Here is a 19,436-nt window from a genome sequence, read left to right as displayed (position 1 = left end):
GTGTTTTTTTCATCACTGTAACCCCCCTGCTGTAGCACCTTCAGCCTAAGCGGGGTATAAACTGAATAAAAAATTCACTTCATCTGTAATGCTTCATCAGATGAACATCATCACCATCAGCCTGGCTGCGCCCACTGCAGGGCCTCTCCCATCCCTCTCCAACTAACCCTGTCCTTCGCATCCCTGCAAACTTCTCATCCGCCCACCTCACTTTCTGCCGCCCACTGCTACGCTTGCCTTCTCTTGGAATCCACTCCGTTGCCCTTAATAAGAAGGACCAGCGGTTATCTTGCCTTCGCATTACATGCCCTGCCCCAGCCCACTTCTTCCTCTTGATTTCAACTAGGATATCCTTAACCCTGCGTTTGTTCTCTCACCCACTACGCCCGCTTCCGATCTCTTAACGTTACACCCATCATTTTCCTTTCCATAGCTTGCTGCGTTGTCCTTAGCCTAAGCTGAACCCTCTTTGTTAGCCTCCACGTTTCTGCCCCATAGGTGAGTACTGGTAAGATACAGCTGTTGTAGACTTTTCTCTTGATGGCACACTGCCATTCATGATCCGAGAGAACCTGCCAAATGTGCCCCACCCCACTGTTACCGTATTACATTCCACTCCCAGCTCTTTACCAACTGCAAAGTGCTGTCCCTTTCCAATACGGTTGAACATCACTTTGATTTTCATTACATTAACTATAATACGTGGGCGGGGGGCAGCGATGGTGCATGGCATAAAGGTACAGCATCCGCCTCGTGTGCAAAAGGATTGGGGCTCAAATCCCGATAGCATGCAGTTGCCCATAGGTCTAGAAAAAAAAACTCTGCGTGTTGATGGAATGGCGCAACCAGGCCTGGTGTACGACCTGATCTCGGTGACCAGAAACGACCATGCACTCTCTCACCAGAGCAGGATCTGGCCACCCTGGTGTAGTACTTGGCCGCAACCAACGTTTCTAGATAAAGACAGTTGGAAAACTCTCTCCGGGTATGCAGCCCCTTTCTGTCGCCGATTTCATCTCAAAGAGATGCGAGCGCCATCTCTTGGGTGGTGGGAGTACCACGTTTGTCTTCCATGGCCTCTGTGACCAGCCCAAGCATTGGTACTTTAACACTGCGCTTGATCTCAGCGGCCACGATCTCTCTTCACCGCCGCGGCGCCCATCGACTGCGCTTGGTCACTGTTTGCTGCGCGAATGATTAAAGTTAGTTCGCGCCTCACATCGTCTGCGCCGGGGGCGGCTGCTTCTCGCCGCGCTCATCCACGAATTGCGAAGTCCGCGTGCGCTCCACGTCTGGGGTACGTGAGGGCAGGATGCTCGAGGTTGAGCTTTTGGCTGTAAATATAAGAAAAAGCTGGAAACCCTTCTTTCTGCGGTTTAGAGAAACATGACGTACCGCTTGCCTCCTCGTAGTTTATGTTGATAATATTCCTCGGGTGGGTAATATACCTTAAATACGTTGTTTTTTTAACAGACGCGAGCCATCTCCTTCCGATGCTCCTCAAGCTGGGAGTAGCAGACGACGTTCTCATCCTAAAGCGATCGCGTGGGGCTGCTCTGCTCCCTGGCTCGCCGGCGCAGTTTCCAAACTGTCTTTATCTAGAAACGTTGGCCACAACCTCCAGCATGAACAAACCAGTTAACCGTCGGCCCCCAGTGGCTGCGGAGCAACTGACTAAGGAGGACGTGGGAGGGTGCCGAGAATCATCGGCTCCGGACAGGCCACCATTGGAATCCGAACCTGGCAACGTTTAAAGAAAGAACTTTATCCAGTGAGACTAGCCTAGCAGTGCTGTTGGAGGAACTAGCAGGTATTACATGGGATGTCACAGGGCCTAGTGAGGTTAGGAGGGCAGATGAGGCATATACAGTACTAAAGGGAAGGCACGTACTGTGCTATCGTGGATTAGCAGACATAAGAACAGGTGTGGGATTCCTCATCAATCAGGAGATAGCTTCAATAAAACATGGTGCTGGGCTAGTTGGTAATTCATACTTGGTAGGAAGACAGCGCAAAAAAACAACAACCGCAGGGGAGGACAAGACACAAAAGAACGCTCAAAAGACGCTAAAAAAAAAGACGCTCAAAAAAAAAAAAGAACGCACAAAAGACACAAAAGAACGCTAAGAATGCTATAAGAACACGTTCTTTTGTGTCTTGTCCTCCCCTGTGGTTGTCGTTTTTTTGTGCTGTCTTCCTACCAAGGAGATAGCTGGCAACATAGAGGAGTTTTACAGTATTAACGAGAGGGTGGCAGCTATCGTAATTAGCCCTAATAAGCGGTACAAGCTGAAGGTGGTGCAGGCATCTAACTATGAAGACCAGATAGTAGAAAGCTTCTGTGAGGACGTGGAGTCATCAATGAGCAAAGTAAAGTCACAGTACCCTGTGCTGATGGGCGACTTCAATGTGAAGGTAGGCAATCAAGAAGCAGGCAAGAGACTAGGAAGTAGGCATAGGCTTTAGGAATAGCAGGCGGAATGAACAGTAGAGTATGCAGAGAGAAATAATTTACAAATCATTAATACCTTCATCTGAAAACGACAAAAGAGGAGATGGACGTGGAAGGGCCCCAATGGTGAGACTGAAAATGAAAGGGACTTCATACTGTGTGCACGCACCCTGGCATCGAGCAACCACAGAATGGTAAGGTCTCGAATTACCTCCGGAAAAAATTAGTGAAGCAGAAGCCCATTAACAAGTAAGAGGGAACAAAGGATATCGCTGCAGAACAGATTTTCCGTTTGAAGAATGAACGATAATCTCACAGCTATCATTATGGAGTGTGCAGTAGGAGTAGCTCGTAGGATGGTACAACAGGACACCAGCAAGCTACCTCAGGACACGAAAAATCTGATTAAGAAACACTAAAGCATTAAAGCATTTAACCTTACCGACAGAACAGCACTTTATTTATTTATTTACATTTCTGCAGCGCCATGAAGGCATAATTGCAGGGGGGAATACATACAAACATTCATTCGTACAGCATGTGCCAACTTTTTGTACAGGATAGGGCAGAGGATGAAAAAGAGGTTTAAACAGAGCGTTCACATCGGTCAATTGGTCGGGAAAGGACAGGAAGAGGAAAAGCAGGAAAAGAGCAGATGAACGTGGGTTTACATCACAGTTCCGACAACAGTGCTCGGAACTTTTCTTCGGACTGGCATTGAACAATACTATGAGGCAGGTTATTCCATTCATTTATGGCGTGCGGAAAGAAAGAGTGTTTGAACACGTAGTTTCCAGTCGTGGTCGCGCCTTCTGGATACAAAATGAGGGGGCAGCAGATAAGTTTCGGGGTTAATAGCAGTTTTTTTAAAATAAATGCGGTAAAGGAATTCTAATTTTATTCCTAAACGGCGCTCCTCCAAACTCTTGCTTAATACTGTTGCTTCGATAATTAAAAGAATATTTATTGGTAGCAAACGATTCTGAACCCGTTCCACTAACAGAGCTATCAAAGTTAATCAATAAACGCAAGGCAGGCAACTTAAGAAAGTTTAACATGGAAAGAATCAAGCATGCTCTAAAAAACAAAGGTAGTGTAAAGGTGGTGAGGAGGAAACTAGGATTGGAGATTACCTAAGTAATCTGCAATTCGCTGATGACACTGCCTGGCTAAGTCACTCAGGAGATTACCTTCAAAGCATGATTAATGAGTTAAACAGGCAGAGCAGAACAGTGGGGCTAAAAATTAACATGCAGAAGACCAAAGCAATGTTCAGCAGCCTCGCAAGGGAACAGCAGTTCGCAATTGGTGGCGAGCTGCTGGATGTAGTAAGAGAAGATGTCTACTAGGCAAGGAGTGACTGCTGATCCGGATCACGAGAGGGAAATAACTTGAAGAATAAGAATGGTTGAAGAATTGGATAAAACAGCACAACGGAAGACGAGACAAGACAAAGACAAACACCAGCGCTGACTAGCAACCAAATGGTTGATTGCTACAAGCAAGGCAGCATATAAATGAAATGGCACAAGTAAAAAAACAAGAAAAGCATCAGAAAAAAATACCGCACAACTACATAACCTGACTGAAAAAAAGGCACGTCACTGATTAAGATACGCATGTTCCATAGAACTAAGAACGAAAACCACGCAAAGGACGAACGATACACAGGGAAGAAGTAGACAGGACGAGCGCAGACTTGCAACTTTTTAAGCGAGCCTTCGGTCCATCTTCGAGGTGTGTAAGCGAGGCTTCGCTCCATGTGTACAAGAAGGAACTGAAGTTCCTGAACTCGATTAGATAGAGATTGCTTGTTGCGCATGCGTAGGGTTGGTGATGGAAGGAAGATGTGTTTCAATAAACAGTTGCAAGTCCGCGCTCGTCCTGTCTACTTCTTCCCTGTGTATCGTCCTTTGCGTGGTTTTCGTTCTTAGTTCATGGATTACCAACTAGCCCCCCCATCGTACACTCCTTCAATTCATGTTCCATAGGTAGTAGATTTTATCGATGGGCTGCTGATACAGGTGTTACCTAGGTTTTTAATATGGCAGGCCTCCGAAATTAGCCTCGTGGTCTCATCTTTATAACGGGTGATGATAGAGGTCCGATTGAGATGTGCCTCGCAATGTTTACACTCTGCACAATGCAATGCAAGATGGTGTCTGCGTGACTTATTCTCTATATCTTTTGCGTGTTCATGTAGTCGATCGTAGTTGATCATCCTGCGTTTTGCCGAAACCATGCTTTTTTTTTTTTCAGTTATGACGCTATCTTTCATCCAAGTCCTTTGTTTTGTCAAGGATTCCATCACTGTTTTTGTAGCCGGTTCTCCCTTGAAAAGCCTGTTTCTATGCCGTTTATTGTGATCTGGCCTGTGTCATGGTGCCGTTTATTATCAACTTGGCCGTCTGGGTTGCACAGTATCGCATTTGTTGTCACCATTCAGGCTGACAACGAAAAAAAAATTTATTCCTTGCCATTTGATGGCTTGCCATAAAACGAAGTTTAACAGAGTACACTGTGGCGCCAGTTGGTCATACATAATCTGAACGAGAAAACGTAGCGCTGAAACAGGACACAGAAAGATGAGGACAGGACGGGGCTACATGTAGCCCCGTCCTGTCCTCATCTTTCTGTGTCCTGTTTCAACGCTACGTTTGTTCGTTCAGATTTTGCCACAAAACCACCGTCTGTAAGCTTCAATAAAATCAGTTTGCAGTCCTTGTCATTTTGTGTCTGTGTCCTTGTCTGGTTTGCGCCAACATAAATATTCCAAGACCGAGAAGGAGCGGCTCCCCATCATCTGGGCTATGCCGAAATTCCGCCCCTACCAAGGTGGCCAGCAATCACCTGCCAACTGGAAGGACCTCTCTGGCTCTTAATGGAACCTCCAGGAGTTGGACAAATGTGGATAAGAAGAACACCGATGCAGATCTCAAGGCCCCGTCGACAAGCCAACAGAGGTCTTTTTGGGATTGATAAGCACCAGAGATTTTGGGCAACACCTCGACCTCAAGTGTCCCATACAATGCAAGGCTTCCTCATCCCCAGCAGCATTCAATTCTTCTGTCTGCAGAACAGCTCACCCTCGTCATGAAATTCTTCGCCCCCCCCCCCCCCCCCCCCCCCCCCCCCCAACAAGACCTCCTCGTAGTTCCACACAGTCTACAAGAAGAAATTTTTCAGGCTTAACCAACAACTGGACACCCTATGCCACTTACAAGATACTGGCCATGAATGTCTTCCGATGTCACATGGTACGTCAAAACACGCCTTCAATGATGAAAGAAGCCACTGATCAAGCCACTATTGCAGCCCATAGCACTGCCAACAAAACCCTTTCAACAGACTAGAATGGATCTCCTTAGCCAATATTGGGCCCCACGTGGATCATCGTGCGGTGATTGATTGACCATCGGACCCTGAAGCCCCCGCCATGCAGTACTACAAAACTTTTTGTACAGCAGATCCTGTTGCGCCTGACCTCCCCAGAAGTTCCGATCACAGCAGCATTACCCAAGCCATTCTGAACTAGAGCCATAGAAGCCACAACTACTGCAGATCAACCAACTTATGCAGCATCGCTGATATGCACACCATGGATGTGGAACCTGAACACATCTTCCCTTATGTCATCTTTGTGCAAAACACTGCTGTGCGCAAGACCACACCATCCATCCATGATAGAGAGGCAACCGCCATGCTCGATGCTATGCTCCCAAACTGATGTCATCGATGCCTACCTTCAGTGCCTGGTTCCAGAACCAACACTACACCGACACCACACAAAAAGCAAGCACGTGTGGACGCCCATTCCCCGCACCGCACAGAGTGAGCGAGAGCATCACAGTGGTGCCGCTCCCGCCCAGAAGTGTACCTTATTATGCGCGCTAGTGGAAAGTGTGTTTGCATTCTCAGTGTTTATTTTTGCCCTCACTGCAGAGCATCGAATCATCGATGGTTCAGAGGGGAGTAGCACTGCGAAGCTCTCTAAGGTTGCATGCACATGCTGAAAGTCACCTGCGACTTAGTCAGTTTGTTTTAGGAGCGAGATGCGGCCAGTTTTATCTTAAATAATCGCACACACACACACACACACAACTGCCTTGGGAGCAATGCAAAGGGGGAAAGCAGCTGGTGAGGATCAGGTAACAGCAGATCTGTTGAAGGATAGAGAGGAGAGATGGTGCTCGAAAAACTAGCCACCCTGTATGCGCAATGCCTTGTGACCTCAAGCGTACCTAGAGCTTGGAAAAACGCTAACATTATCATAATTCATAATAAATCAGACCTCAAGGACTTGAAAAATCACAGAACGACCAGCTTATTGCCTGTTGCCTGCAAGGTATTTACTAAGGTAATCGGAAATAGTATCAGGACAACCTTAGACTTCAATCAACCAAATGATCAGGCAAGCTTTCGTAAAGGATACTCGACAATAGACCACATTCACGCTATCAATCAGGTGATGGAGAAATGTGCAGAATATAACTAACCCCTATATATAACCTTCATTGATTACGAGAAAGCATTTGACTCAGTTGAAACCTCAGCTGTCATGCAGGCATTGCGGAATCAGGGTGTGGAAGAGTGTTATGTGAAAATTTTGGAAGGTATTTATAACAATTGCACAGCTACCATAGTTCTCCATAAAGACAGCAATAAAATTCCAATAAGAAAAGTTGTCACGCAGGGAGACATGATCTCGCCAGCGCTAATCACCTCCTGTTTACAGCAGGTATTGCAGGGATAAGAGTTAATGGAGAATACCTGAGTAATTTGCGATTCGCTGATGACATTGCCTTGCTAAGCCACTAAGGACAAGAACTGCAAAGCATGGTCAATTAGTTAGACAGGCAGAGCAGAACGGTGGGGCTAAAAATTAACATGCAGAAAAGCAAAGTAATGTTCAACAGTCTAGCAAGGAAACAGCAGTTCGCAATGAAGTAGTAAGAGAGTATTGTCACCAATATTACATGCCACACAGTTGCCAGACTGCCAAGCGGTCACAAGCAAGACGGCGAACACTTCTTCTTGCTTCACTTTTGAGCTGGATCATTGCTCCCTCCTCTGCAGCATTGCCTCGATGCGGCCCGCTTTCACAGTGGGGAAAAGGGGTTAGACACGCAAAGTTAAACACAGTTTATCATGACACAGAACCGGCGGCACTCAGCGTCAAGTACAATCAGCAGGATGGTCGTGGTATGGCTTCATACAAACGACGTGCACAACATCCAGATACGGTGGTCTGCGTGATGGGTGGGCTAGCGTTGCCGGCGAAACTTCGTACGTCACGATGCTAATGCGGCGGAGAACACGGTAAGGTATGAAGTATCGGCGCAGTAATTTTTCAGACAACCCACAGCGACAATCTGGTGCCCAAACCCACACACGGTTGCCTGGCTTGTACGTAACAAATCGTCGTCCAAGATTGTAGCGGTCAGCATCGACGTGCTGTTGAAGGTGTATTCGCTGCCTGGCCAGTTGACGTGCTTCTTCAGCCCAATGAACAAAAGCAGCAACGTCAAGATCAGGCTCTCAGTCACACTGAGAGTCAACGGGTAACATGGCATCCAAAGAAGTAATAACTGGATGACCAAAGGGCGTGAGCCACGTTGTCTCCTCCAGGGCCGTATTGTAAGCGAACGTTACGTATGGGAGAATTTGGTCCCATGTTTTATGCTCCACATCCACATACATGGAGAGCATGTCGGCCAGGGTTCTGTTAAGGTGTTCCACCAAACCATTTGTCTGTGGGTGGCACGCTGTTGTATGCCTATGGCTGGTGTGGGTCAGATCTGGGACTGCCTGAGTCAAGCGGGCCGTGAAAGCAGCTCCACGGTCAGTAATGATAACTGCAGGAACGCCATGACGCAGAACAATGTTGTGTACAAAAAAACATAGCTCGACAGCAGTTCCATTTGCAAGTGCCGTTTTCTCAGCGTACCGTGTCATATATCCGTCGCGACAGCAATCCACCGTTTTCTAGTGGATGACTTCGGGAAAGGGCCGAGTAGGTCCATTCCTACTTGTTGGAAAGGCGTCTTCGGAGGCGCTATGGGGTGAAGAAATTCGGCGGGTTTGAAGAGAGGAGACTTACGGCGTTGGCAGTCGCGACAGGTTTTGACGTATGTCCACACTGATGGAAGTAATCTGGGCCGAATCTCTGCTAAGGTATGACTGACCCCCAGGTGGCCGGCAGATGGTTCGTCGTGGCAAGCGCTCAAGATATCAGGTTGCAACTGTGACGAGACTACGAGCAGAAATGTTACGGTGTTGCTCTCAAAGTTGCGCTTGTAAAAGACGTCGTTTTGCAGAGTGAAAGATTGGAGCCCAGAAAGGAAAACACGAGGAACGCGGGGACCATCGCAGCCTTCCAAGTACGCGATGAGCGGCGCTAACTCTGTGTCCTCCCTTTGAAGCTGCGCCACATCAGCTGCACTAACAGCACCAAGGAAAGAGAAGTCTTCAGTGATTTCCGGGGAAGCCAGGTCCACTGGCGCGCGTGATAAACAATCCGCATTATGGTGCTTCCGCCCCGACTTGTACACGACCGTTACGTCGCACTCCTGCAAACGGAGCCTCCACCTCGCCAACCACCCAGATAATCTTTTAGGCTGGCCAGCCAGCATAAACAGTGGTGATCACTGACAACACAAAAGGGTCTTCCGTAAAGGTATGGGCGGAACTTACTGATGGCCCAGACTACCGCAAGACATTCTTTCTCAGGCGCTGAATAGTTGCATTCCGAGCACGAAAGTGTACGGCTTGCGTAAGCGATGACTCGTTCGGCGCCATCCTGCCACTGTACCAGGACCGCCCCAAGGCCTACGTTGCTAGCATCGATGTGTGTGTCATCGAAATGGGCGAGTATCGGGGTACGTTGAAGGCAGCGGCGGAGCTCCACGAAAGCATCCTCTAGGTCGCTTTCCCACAAGAAGGGTGTGTCGTCTCTGGTCAGTGCTGTTAAGGGGTCAGTTATTCCGGAGAAATCTTGGACAAATCGTCGATATTACGTAAGAGCACAGCCCCAAAAAATGTCGAAGAGTCTTTCTGTCAGTGGGACGCAGGAAACGAGATAGCAGCGGTCTTGTCGGGATCTGGGAGAATACCGTGCGCGCTGACAACATGGCCGAGGAAGCGAAGCTCCTCGAAACCGAAATAGCGTTTCTCAGGCAAGTTGCGCACACTGAAGCGCCCGGAGCACTTGTGCGCAGGTGTTGCTCAAAGGTGGGCGAGAAAATGACGACATCGTCCAGGTAACGTCTGCCACTTAAGCCCAGACAGGACAGTGTCCATCGTGCATTGGACAGTGGCCGCATAGTCCAAACGGGAGCACCTTAAATTTGTACAGACCATCAGGCGTCACAAAAGCAGTTTTCTCGCGGTCTCGCTCGTCCACCTCTATCTGCCAGTAGCCACTTTTGAGATCCAAGGAGGAAAAGAACCTGGCATCACGTAGTCTGTGGAGTGCATCATCAATCCTGGGGAGCGGGTAAACGTCCTTTTTGGTCACGTTGTTCAGTTTACGGTCATCGACACAAAATCTCAAGGTGGCGTCTTTCTTTTTCACGAGGACCACAGGTGACTCCCATGGGCTTGTTGACGGTTGAATGACATCGTCGGCGAGCATTTCGTCCACTTGCCTTTTAATGGCTTCGCGTTCCGTCAAAGAAACGCAGTCTGGGCGCTGGCATACGGGTGGTGTAGTCTCATCAGTGATGACGCGATGCTTTGCAACAGGCGTACAACCGGAGCTTGTGGCAAAACAACCCGCGGTTAGAAGTGCCAAGAGTCTCCTGCTCAGGTGCCAAGTCCGGATTGATTCTGACGGACGAAAGGGCATGGTGGGGCCAGATCTCAAGGGCTTGTCTCCAGGGCGCACAATTTGAGGCAACATGGCGAGGTCATGTAGGAAGGTGACAGCCGTGCCTTTGGCGAGATGCTGCAACTCGTTGGCAAAATTTGTAAGGAGCACACTAGCACAACCGCCTTGTAGTTGGACGAGCATGCAAGCGATGGCTACTCCCTTCTCGAGCAGCAGGGGTACGTGGCTATCGGCAACACCTTCGTAGTCGTGGAATAAATCATTACCCACGGCAACTAGCACACTGGACCGGGGTGGCAACATTACGTCGTCGTCAACAAGTCGCAGAGCACTGAAGTGTGAATCGTCTGTGTCAGTGCGTGCCACGGCCCGTTTCGTTGAGAACGTGACCCGTGCTTCGTGCAGGTCAATGACAGCACCATTCGTCTGCAGAAAGTCGAGACCGAGGATCAAGTCCCTTGAACACTCACAGAGGACTACAAATCCGTACACGTACACAAAACCATGGATATCGACCTGAGCTGTGCACCTGCCGGCGGGGATAATCAGGTGACCCCCAGCAGTGCGAATGCTAGGCCCCCGACCACCCCGTCAAAACTTTTTTCAGTTCTAGGGCAAGGGCAAGTCACATGACAAAATAATCGGCACCAGTATCCAGCAAAGCGGTCACGTCGACTCCATCAATTTTAACGCACAAATCGGAGGTAGCGCTTCGGATGCTGTTGCTACTCGCTCCCACAGAAACATCGTCACGTGGTAGTGGCGTAGGAGGACCTTCACAAGTCCCGGCATCAGTGGCCTTGCCTCCAGAGGCCGCTAGATGGGAGAATGGTGTCCGGAGCAGCCTGTGGCTTGAAAGGGGCTCGGAGAACGGTAGCGCCTCGGCGACGGGGATCGAGCTTCCCAGTGGTCTGACATGATGTGGTTCTGGCGCAACGACAGATGATATGCAATCTCATGCGGACGTTCGCTGTTCTGTGGGCTTGGGTCGTCCGCCATGAAACCATGCAGGCCCACGCGGCGGTATGGACATGCCCTGTAGAGGTGACCCGCCTCGCCACAGTGATAGCAGAGGGGCCGACGATCCGGGGCACGCCACACTTCACTCTTTCGCGATCGCTGGTAGGCTGGCGGAGCGTCACCACGAGGGGAGCTTGGCGAGAACACTGCTGGAGTCGCGGCAGTAATGTCATACCCAGAGGCCCGGTGTAGGACGGACGCATACGTGGGCCTTGCGTCATGCTGGCAAGGAACCACAAAAATTTGGTGCTGTTGTGCTGCCAGGCGCACCTCGTCCCGGACGACTTCACTCAGTGACGGGAAAGATGGTGTATCGGACTGCATCTGGAAGGCCTGCAGTTCCTCTCTGACAACAGATTGGACAAGCTCATGTAGAAAAGTCGCGCCAATACCGAGAGGATAGAGATAGACCAAAGATGTTGATGTCAAGATTGGCGGGCTCGCTCTTCTCCATAGTGGCCGCCTCGGTGAGAAACTCTGTGCGGTGGGCTGCGCACGAGTCCTGCGAAGAGCTCTTGCTTGACACCTCGCAGCATGAGGTGGCAAAGACTCTTCTCTTCCGTCATCCACGCGTTTAAAAAGGCGGGTCATGTCCTCACAGTACATGCGTACACTCTCGTTGTGGCGATGGTTCCGCAAGTGTAACGCAGCTTCTGCTCGCTCTCGATGGTCTGCATTCGGGAAAGTGGCTATAAGATTGTGGAAGAAGGCTTCCCAGGATGTAAACAAAGCTGTGTGGTTTTCACCACGTCTTCAAGCGCGAAATAGACATTGTGGAGCTTACGGTCGTCGCTCCAGCAGCGACACGCTCGGGTAACGGGCAACACGCTCTAAGATCTCGAGCCAATCCTCGGCGTCCTCGTGAACATTGCCATGAAACAACGGGAGTGTTCGTGGACAGAGGATGTGTGCCAGGAACCTGGTCTCAGTTGCCATGGCAGCTGGTGCCTCCGAAGACCGAGGCTGCATCGCCCTTGTTGCAGCCGGAAGGAGTCCAAATTCAGGAAAAGTCCACGAAGGCGGCGGCCATGGCGCTGGTCAACTGGGGTGAGATCCATATCGGTCGGTAGCCTACACAGGTCTGGAAGCACACCCAGCACCTCCACCAGATTTGTCCCCAATATTACAGGCCACACAGTTGGGGACAGAAGAACTGATCCAGACTGCCGAGCGGTCACAAGCACTTCTTCCTCCTCCCCTCCTGAGCTGCATCAATGTGTCTGCCTAGGGCATCATGAGAGGGAAACAGCGAGAAGAATGGGGTGGAGCACATATGGCAGCTTACCAATATCCCTGAAGAGAAAAGTATACAACAGGTGTATCCTACCGGTACTCACCTGGGGGGCAGAAACGTGGAGGCTAACAAAGAGGGTCCAGCTGAAGTTAAGGACAACGTAGTGAGATATAAAAAAAGAAAAATGATAGATGTAACGGAAGCGGGCAAAGTGGGTGAGGGAACAAACGCTGGTTAATGACATCCTAGTTAAAATCAAGAGAGAGAAATGGGCTTGAGCAGGGCATGTGACGCAAAGGCAAGATAACCGCTGGTCATTAAGGGTAACGGCAGAAAGTTAGATGGCCAGATGAGATTAAGCAGTTTGCAGGGATAAGGTGGCTGCGCCTGGCGAAGGACAGGGTTAATTGGAGAGGGATGGGAGAGGCTAAAACTTCAATACTACAGGGGGAAGACAAGGGCTTCTATGAGCGTGGGGTGAAGGAAGGTAAAACCAGACATGAATGCAATCTCCTTCTGTGAGAGTAAAACAGAAGGCGTACTAGCACATTCGCTCTTGAGATTTAAAATCTTGGCTGCTTCTATTATTTCGCAAGTCAGCTGATTGTGGCATTTCTGTAGAATCGTGTTTTAGATTGCAGCAGTGTTGTTTTTTCATTCGAGGTGGCTCAAGTCTTGAGTGTCTTTGAGATGACCTTGGCACCTCTGGAATTAACGCACGAGATTCCTACCAATAGTTACATTCGATTCCTCGAAATAATAGAAGCAGCCAAGATTTTAAATCTCAAGAGTGAATGTGCTAGTACGCCTTCTGTTTGACTCTCACAGAAGGAGATTGCATTCCTGTCTGGTTTTACCTTCCTTCACCCCACGCTCATAGAAGCCCTTGTTTTCCCCCTGTAGTATTGAAGTTTTAGCCTCTCAGTTGTCCCTTCTTGTCAATTGCCCTGTATATTTTACTCCACAGCTGTGTTCATTGTTGGTTGTCACTGCTCCCATATTACTTTTTTTGCAATTTTTACGCCTTTTTAAGGTTGCGTCTTTCTTTTTTTGTCAGTTTTGATGGCATGCAGGTGCATTTTGTGCTTTTTGGTTCTTAACGCATTTTGTCATCCTCCTCGACTGTCGTTCCTTGTTGGCTGTCATGTACATCAAGGTTTTGATCGGCTCCATGTTCTTAGTGCTTCCATATTCCCTTTTGTCTCGTCATGTTTCCCATACTTGAGGGCGAGTTTTTCGTGTCGCATTTTTGTTACGACCTTTTTGTTTTTCTTACGCAGAAAAGGAGGAGGGAAAACTTCTTTCGTGCAACATTTTTGTGCTGATTGTTTTTTCATCCCTCTGGGATTGGCTCTGTATAGTTCGACTCCTTTTTCGTGCATCCTGCTGACTGACACGTGCCTTAGTTTTTCTGGGTTTTTTCCAGGTGGGCGGCGGCTCAGGGGGTCTACATGTGAGGGTTTTGCATTTTCCCAAAATAAAGTTGCAGTTCAGCGCTCATTTGTCTTTCTTCCGTCGTTCACGTCTTTCTGCGCTGGCAAAAAAGCCACAGGCTCAACTGGAGAGGGACATGGGAGAGGCCCTGCAGTGGGCAGGCTGATGATGACGACACAACTGCTTCCACCGTGTTCAAGTAGCTGCTTATCTTGCTCTTTAAGCTGAGTGTGGCTGAAAGCAGTTTGACGACCGATGATGCTGCTATTGTCGCCACTGCCCAGCCAATCAGTTCTCTTTAGGCGCAGGTGAGCCCAACAAACAGTTTCTTTTGGAAGCCCTTTTCGCAGCCTTCCTGAGTGACGTCACAATGTGAAATCATGTCAGAGTGGAGGCTGTGTGTCCAGTCTGCCAAGATTAGGAGGGCCCATTTCCTTGAACCACAAGAAGAGTTAATACTGTTCTACAGGGGTCATTTGTGGCTGTTTTGGCAACGACCTGGTCTTAGGAACAGAAGTGCCACTCTACTTTTTTCCTACATAGGGGCTGGCAACATTTTATACACCCCAAGTGAAATGCACACGCCTAAATTATGTAGAGGACTTAATTGTTCTAGGCCTCACTGAACCACACATTAGACAACCATAATAATAGGGAAGACTGCACCACCAGAGAGCAATAAATATTGTCATGTAACGACGACAGCAGTCCAGCAGTCAGAAAGACAGCGAAAAGGGTTTCAAAAGAAAATCTTTATTGGGCTGACTCATGCCCACAAAAAACTGAATGATGACTTGGCGGAGGTGATAGCAACAAGTGTGCTCTGCAGTTGTCACAACACAGAACGCCTGCCGCTCTCAGCCATGCTCAATTTAGACCTGACAACGAACTTTCGAGACAGGGCATATGCAAATTAACCACAACACTCTTGAACAATGTAAAGTGCCTGGGTGCAATCATTGCGACATATTTTCCAATGCCTTTCAGCGTCCCAAACGTTGCAGAGAATGTTTCCAGGGTACATAAGCCATGTTATGTTGCACTGAAAGTACAGCACATAAGAGAAGAACACAATGCACAGGACGAGCGCAAACTATCAACTGATTTATTCAGGGGCTGAGCCCCTAAATATAGAAACACCACGTGCGTGTGCACCAGGTTCATTCACGAAAAGCCCCGATACACGTGTGCACTCATCATACCCTAAAAGACAGAGCTCAAAAATGCCAACTCCTAAGTGTACACACCTACTGACGTAACACTTACACAATTCCTATTATTTTTTACCTGAAACGCTGCCACAATTTCACGTGCAGTGACACTGCTGCCCCTGCCAAGAATCTTTGTCTCATGAAGACATGGTAGACATTTCCAATCTCTGCAATGTTCAGAGAACTAGGTCCTGCTATCCTTAATTCATAATGAACGCGCATGCTCATCTGCGTGATCATTTACGCAGCGCCCTGTCTGGCCAATATGGGCCTTTCCACATGTTAGTGGTATTTTGTAAACCACTCCTGTCACGCAGTTCCCAAAGGGCCTTTTTCCACAACCACTCTCTTTATGCTTTGCCGTGCATGAGCACAGCTGGCCTAGCCTCTCTCTTCAGGCTGTGTGCAATCTTGTGTACGTAAGGCATCACCACAGGGAATTCTCTGTGGCCCCGTTGTGCGCTTTTCCTTTCAACTTCTGGAGCAGCGATTCACTTACTGCCGTCTTGATCGCACAGGGGAAGCGTCCAATCTTGAAATTTGGTTTCCAAAACTATGCTGGCACGACCTCATCACTCCAGACAAAGGGCAGCAATGCCTCTCTCTGCAAGTGGGCTGAACCAAATGGTGCAGAGAGGGGTTCACTCACCGCGTAGAGGTAGTAGTTGAAGAGTTGCGACATGCACAGGAACACGTCGAAGGCAATGGTGTGCAGCACGTCCATCATCTTCATGTACTTCCCTGCACGCCATGACAGCTGTCAGAATATTCACGGTGTCCAAATGAAGCCAAGAACAGAGCCACAGTGGCCAACATTTTTCACTTCCATCAGCATCATCAGCCTGACTACACCCACTGCAGGGCCTCTCCCATGTCTCCCCAATTAACCCTGTCCTTTGTCAGTTGCCGCCACTGTATCCACGCAAACTTCTTAATCTCATACGCCCACCTAACTTTCTGCCGTCCCCTGCTACGTTTGCTTTCTCTTGGAATCCACTCCGTTACCCTTAAGGACCAGTGGTTATCTTGCCTTCGCATTACATGCCCTGCCCAAGCCCATTTCTTCCTCTTGATTTTAACTAAGATGTCATTAACCCGCGTTTGTTCCCTCACCCGCTCCGCCCTCTTCCGATCTCTTAACGTTGCACCCATCATTTTCCTTTCCATAGCTCGCTGCGTTGTTCTTAACTTAAGCTGAACCCTCTTTGTTAGCCTCCACGTTTCTGCCCCATAGGTGAGTACCGGTAGGATACAGCTGTTGTATACTTTTCTCTTCAGGGATATTGGTAAGCTGAGAGAACCTGCCATATGCGCTCCACCCCATTCTTATTCTTCTAGTTATTTCCCTCTCATGATCCGGATCAGCGGTCACTACCTGCCCTAAGTAGACATATTCTCTTACTACTTCCAGCAGCTCGCTACCAATTGCGAACTGCTGTTCCCCCTGCGAGGCTGTTCAACATAACTTTGGTTTTCTGCATGTTAATTATTAGCCCCACCGTTCTGCTCTGCCTGTCTAACTGATTGATCATGCTTTGCACTTCTTGTCCTGAGTGGCTTAGCAAGGCAATGCCATCAGTGAACCGCAAATCACTCAGGTAATCTCCATTAACTCTTATCCCCAACTGTTCCCATTCCAGACCCCGGAATACCTCCTGTAAGCAGGCAGTGAAGAGCATCGGCGAGATCGTGTCTCCCTGCCTGACACCTTTCCGTATTGGAATTTTACTGCTCACTTTATGGAGAACTATAGTAGCTGTGCAATCGTTATAAATATCTTCCAATATTTTCACATAACACTCTTCTACACCCTGCTTCCGCAATGCCTGCATGACAGCTGAGTCAAATGCTTTCTCGTAATCAATGAAGGCTATATATAGGGGTTGTTTATATTCTGCGCATTTCTCTATCACCTGATTGATAGTGTGAATGTGGTCTATTGTCGAGTATCCTTTACGAAAGCCTGCCTGATCATTTGGTTGACTAAAGTCCAAGGTTGTCCTGACTCTATTAGCGATTACCTTAGTAAATACCTTGTACGCAACGGACAATAAGCTGATTGGTCTGTAATTCTTCAAGTCCTTGACGTCTCCTTTCTTATGAATTAAGATAATGTTAGCGTTCTTCCAAGCTTCTGGTACTCTCGAGGTCACAAGGCATTGCGTATACAGGGTGGCTAGTTTTTGTAGCACGATCTCTCCTCCGTCCTTCAACAAATCTGCTGTTACCTGATCCTCACCAGCTGCTTTCCCTCTTTGCATTGCTCCTAAGGCTTTCTTTACTTCCTCCTTCGTTGCTGGCGGGATGTCCCATTGCTGTGCTCGACTTCCTCCCTCAGTAACTTGATGATTACATTCGCTACTGTATAGATTTGTGTAGAACTCTTCGGCTAATTCAACTATCTCATCGATATTGCTGATGACATTGCCCTGTTGGTCTTTTAGCGCATACATCTGGTTTTTACCTATGCCCAGTTTTCTCCTCGCTGATTTTAGGCTACCTCCGTTCCTTAGAGCATGCTCGATTTTCTCCATGTTAAACTTTCTTATGTCGGCTACCTTGCGCTTATTTATTAAGTTAGATAGCTCTGCTAGTTCTATCCTGTCTGTGGAGTTAGACGTCCTCATGCTTTGGCGTTTCTTAATCAGATCTTTAGTCTCCTGAGATAGCTTGCTGGTATCCTGTCGAACCATCCTACCACCTACTTCTGCGGCGCACTCTGTAACTACGGTCGTCTTCTTCGGTTAAAGCTGAAAATCTGTTTTGCAGCGACATTCTGAATTCCTCTACCTTCCCTCTTAATGCTAACTCCTTAATAGCCTTCCTCTTCACCAGTCTCCTCCGTTCCCTCTTCAAATCTAAGCTAACACGAGACCTTACCATTCTGTGGTCGCTACAACGGACCTTACCGAGGACCTCCACATTCCCTACGATGCCAGGGTGTGCACACAGTATGAAGTCTATTTCATTTTTAGTCTCGCCATTGGGGCTCTTCCACGTCCACTTCCTGTCTGCTCGTTTGCGGAAGAAGGTATTCATAATCCGTAAATTATTTCTATCTGCGAACTCTACTAATAACTCTCCCCTACTGTTCCTAGAACCTATGCCATAGTCACCTACCGCCTTGTCTCCAGCCTGCTTTTTACCTTCCTTTGCATTAAAGTCGCCCATCAGTACAGTGTACTGTGATTTTACATTGGTCACTGCCGATTCCACATCCTCATATCAGTGATCACAGTTGTGTTTTAGCGGAAATGGACTTTCAGTATGTTAAACTTGAAGACTGTGGCAATCGGCGCATTTACAGTTACCGAAAGGCAAATTTCCCCGAGATAGCCCGGGCACTTGAATCCTATGTCGATGTGTACGAAACATTGTCTGATTCACTCAGCGTTGATGAGCTGTGGCGCACACTGACAGCCAAACTTTTTGATTTGCGTGAGCAGCATGTGCCGTCATGGGTGATGACGAAACGTCGCAGCAAAAGCAAGCCATGGTTCACAAAAGCGCTGCGCAGAGTCGTTGAAAAGAGGCAACAAGTATATGCGCGCTTCAAAAGAAATCCGTCGGAAGATAACATGGATCAGTTAAAAAAGATTACAAAGGATATGAATGCTTCGGTCAAAGAGGCTAAATTTACCTACTTTCAGTCTTTCGACATGCGTATCCAGGATCGCCCTAAAGAATTTTGGCAGTACATAAAAAAAAACAGAAAGGATGAATTGTCTATCCCGCCACTCGATCACAACGGAAGTATCGTTCATGATAATCTGGAGAAAGCCAAGTGCTTTAACACGTTTTTCAGCTCAGTTTTTTCTGCTGAGGACAGCAATAGCCCTGCCGATTTTCGCCTTGCCTTGAACTGTACGGAACCCATGGAGAACATTGAATTTGATCAGCGAGGAATTGTGTCGCTCTTAGAACGCTTAAAAGATAACAGTGCCACCGGTCCGGACGGCTTACCCACGATCCTGCTCTCTTCTTGCGCTTTTGCGTTGTCAAGGTACCTTCAAATTCTTTTCACAAAGTCATTACAGGAAGGCTCCTTGCCTGATGAATGGAGGCTTGCTAATGTTGTACCTATACATAAATCGGGACCTAGGAATGTTGTTTCAAATTATCGACCAGTGTCCTTGACCAGTGTATTATGCAAAGTTTTAGAGCATGTGTTTTATACTAGTATTATGAATCATCTTAGTATACATTCATTATTAAATACTAATCAACATGGCTTTCGCAGTGGTTACTCGTGTGTCA

The 19,436-nt window shown here is 48.1% G+C and overlaps 1 protein-coding gene across 3 annotated transcripts in view; it reads right to left on the bottom strand.

The window, feature by feature from the left end:
* LOC149345465 (syndetin-like) overlaps positions 1-19,436 on the bottom strand; it is a 194,532-nt gene that overhangs the window by 75,975 nt on the left and 99,121 nt on the right. For all 3 annotated transcript variants that reach the window (XM_089546659.1, XM_089546660.1, XM_089546661.1), the window contains exon 17: positions 15,829-15,920. In XM_089546659.1, the coding sequence (XP_089402785.1) occupies positions 15,829-15,920 (92 nt within the window). The remainder of the gene's footprint in view (positions 1-15,828; positions 15,921-19,436) is intronic.

This window comes from Amblyomma mixtum, chromosome 5, assembly GCF_055824585.1.
Source record: "Amblyomma mixtum isolate Tamu chromosome 5, ASM5582458v1, whole genome shotgun sequence".
NCBI classification, from domain to species: domain Eukaryota; kingdom Metazoa; phylum Arthropoda; class Arachnida; order Ixodida; family Ixodidae; genus Amblyomma; species Amblyomma mixtum.
Note: the sequence above shows the minus strand (reverse complement) of the source record. Positions and strands in the feature narration are given on the sequence as shown.